Source organism: Nanorana parkeri, unplaced genomic scaffold (assembly GCF_000935625.1).
Source record: "Nanorana parkeri isolate BGI_ZX_2015 unplaced genomic scaffold, ASM93562v1 scaffold135, whole genome shotgun sequence".
Classification (NCBI taxonomy): Eukaryota; Metazoa; Chordata; class Amphibia; order Anura; family Dicroglossidae; genus Nanorana; species Nanorana parkeri.
Window position 1 is genome coordinate 1934826 of NW_017306403.1, and position 1931 is coordinate 1936756.

At 43.6% G+C, this 1931-nt stretch overlaps 1 protein-coding gene across 3 annotated transcripts in view; it reads right to left on the reverse strand.

Annotated features, from left to right (window-relative positions):
• Positions 1-117: 117 nt before the first annotated feature.
• GATA2 (GATA binding protein 2) overlaps positions 118-1931 on the reverse strand; it is a 21844-nt gene continuing 20030 nt past the window's right edge. For all 3 annotated transcript variants that reach the window (XM_018553922.1, XM_018553920.1, XM_018553921.1), the window contains one exon: positions 118-631. In XM_018553922.1, the coding sequence (XP_018409424.1) occupies positions 329-631 (303 nt within the window). In that variant the 3' untranslated portion in view covers positions 118-328. The remainder of the gene's footprint in view (positions 632-1931) is intronic.

The window sequence follows — 1931 nt, forward strand, 5'->3', positions numbered from 1 at the left end:
TTTAAAAATTCCAAGAAAAAAAAAAAAAAAAATTTAAAAAAAAAAAAAAAGATAAAAGCCCACTATGTCCGCCTTTTTTTTTTTACCTTCACTGTGAGTTGGTCAGTGGAAAACAGATTATTCCTTTTTTTAAAGTTTGCATTCCAGAGGGAGAAAAGTGCTTATCTAGTCCCACCAAAAAGGTCCTGCTTGAGTCCAGTGCGAAGGCCTATCTGATGCAACAGACGAGGTGCATGACATTTCTCCATTGTCTTCTTGGAGGACTTGGGCGCCAAAACCCTTGGCAATGCCCTCATGCTCGAGTACAAGTCTGCAGAAGTCTCTATTTTTATCCCATTGCTGTTACCATGCTGGATGGGTGTGGGTGGTGCCCAAAGGACAGACTAGAGGAAGGGTGGATAGGGGTCGGCGTCTGCAAAATGTGACCGGAGTGGCTGAAAGGAGGCAAGTGGCCCATGGGCCCCATGTGACTGGCCAGGGCTGCCGCGCTGAAAGGTGAAGACTTCTCTTGCATGCACTTGGAAAGTTCCTCAAAACACTCTGAGCCTTTCTTGTTTTTCTTGGACTTGTTGGACATTTTCCTATTCCTGGTCTGAATTCCTTCCTTTTTCATGGTCAGGGGCCTATTCACCTGTAACAAAATACAAGAACATCATGCACTGCTTAATCTAAACCATGTTCGGAGCATGTGAATCCCCTGCAGGACCAATGTCAGAGCTGTTTTCTGAAAGGCCAATATATAGAATAAACATTTCTGGGGCAGAGGAGCGTGGAGCTACATTCTTTATTAAAACAAAGTAAAAATATCATGGCCTCTGGATGTTACACTTGTCCGGTGACAACCTGTACATTGTGTTGTATTGTTTTCTCTTCATAGAGGATGTGGCTATTATATATTGGGTTATATACCCAATATACTGTTTATATACCCCATTCACATCACTCGTGATCTGTCCACTTAAATTATATATAACTGAGCTAGATAGATGCAGTTTAAAAGTGCCCCCTGTCATGTACACTTGGTGACCATTCTCTGATGTAAACCTAATCAGGGGCAGTTCTCCAGGAATAAAAAAAAGTATCAAAACACAATAAAGCCAATAAACGTGGATTAGCCGAAATAAAAAGAATAAGGCTGTCTAAAAGCAACAGGTATTTTTTAAATAATGAATACACCTTGAAAGCTCCCTAGCTATATTCACTCCCTGTATCTTCTAGGGCCTCCATAGAAGATATCTCAGAACACGAGCTCCTAGCTCTTCCCAGCCACGGTTGGAAGGAACGTTTATATTCTACATGGTTAACTGTTATCTTATTTTTGCTTACAAATATGCAGGAAGAAAAGTGAGACCAGAACAGGGACCTAAATGACAGATATAAGGCCCTTCATAGCACAGTGTTCCTATATTCAGGGCCGGATTTCCCGCAAGGCCTCGGGGCGGCAGGGAGTAGAGGGGCAGCAGGGGTGTAAAATTCCTATCTCCGGACGCCCGGGACATGCAGGGTGCCGGGCGGGTAGTTGTTATCTACATTTAGCCCTGCTTTGGGCAAGCAGGACTAAATGTAGAGCCCGGAAAGCCACTCATAAAGAAAGAAGAAAAAATTAAAACCAACCCTGCTGCCCCGCCATCTAGGGGGAAATTTGGCAGGGAGAGGGGCACGTTAAGGAACTTGGCCTAGGGGCAGCAGAAGGAGTAAATCCGGACCTGCCTATATCCAACCATAATTGAAATACTGGCCCCTTGCTAGGGCCAACATTCAACTAATTGGCAACTGAGGGTTGAGACGCTCAGTTGGCAATTGAATAAGTAATTGAATAAGTAATATCTGTTTAGTCCAGGCCACTGTTACCGTAGAAGGAAGCTGACACCTTTGCATTGTAACAAGAGATAATAACTATATTCCTACGTTGTTCAACTCAGAACCGGAGC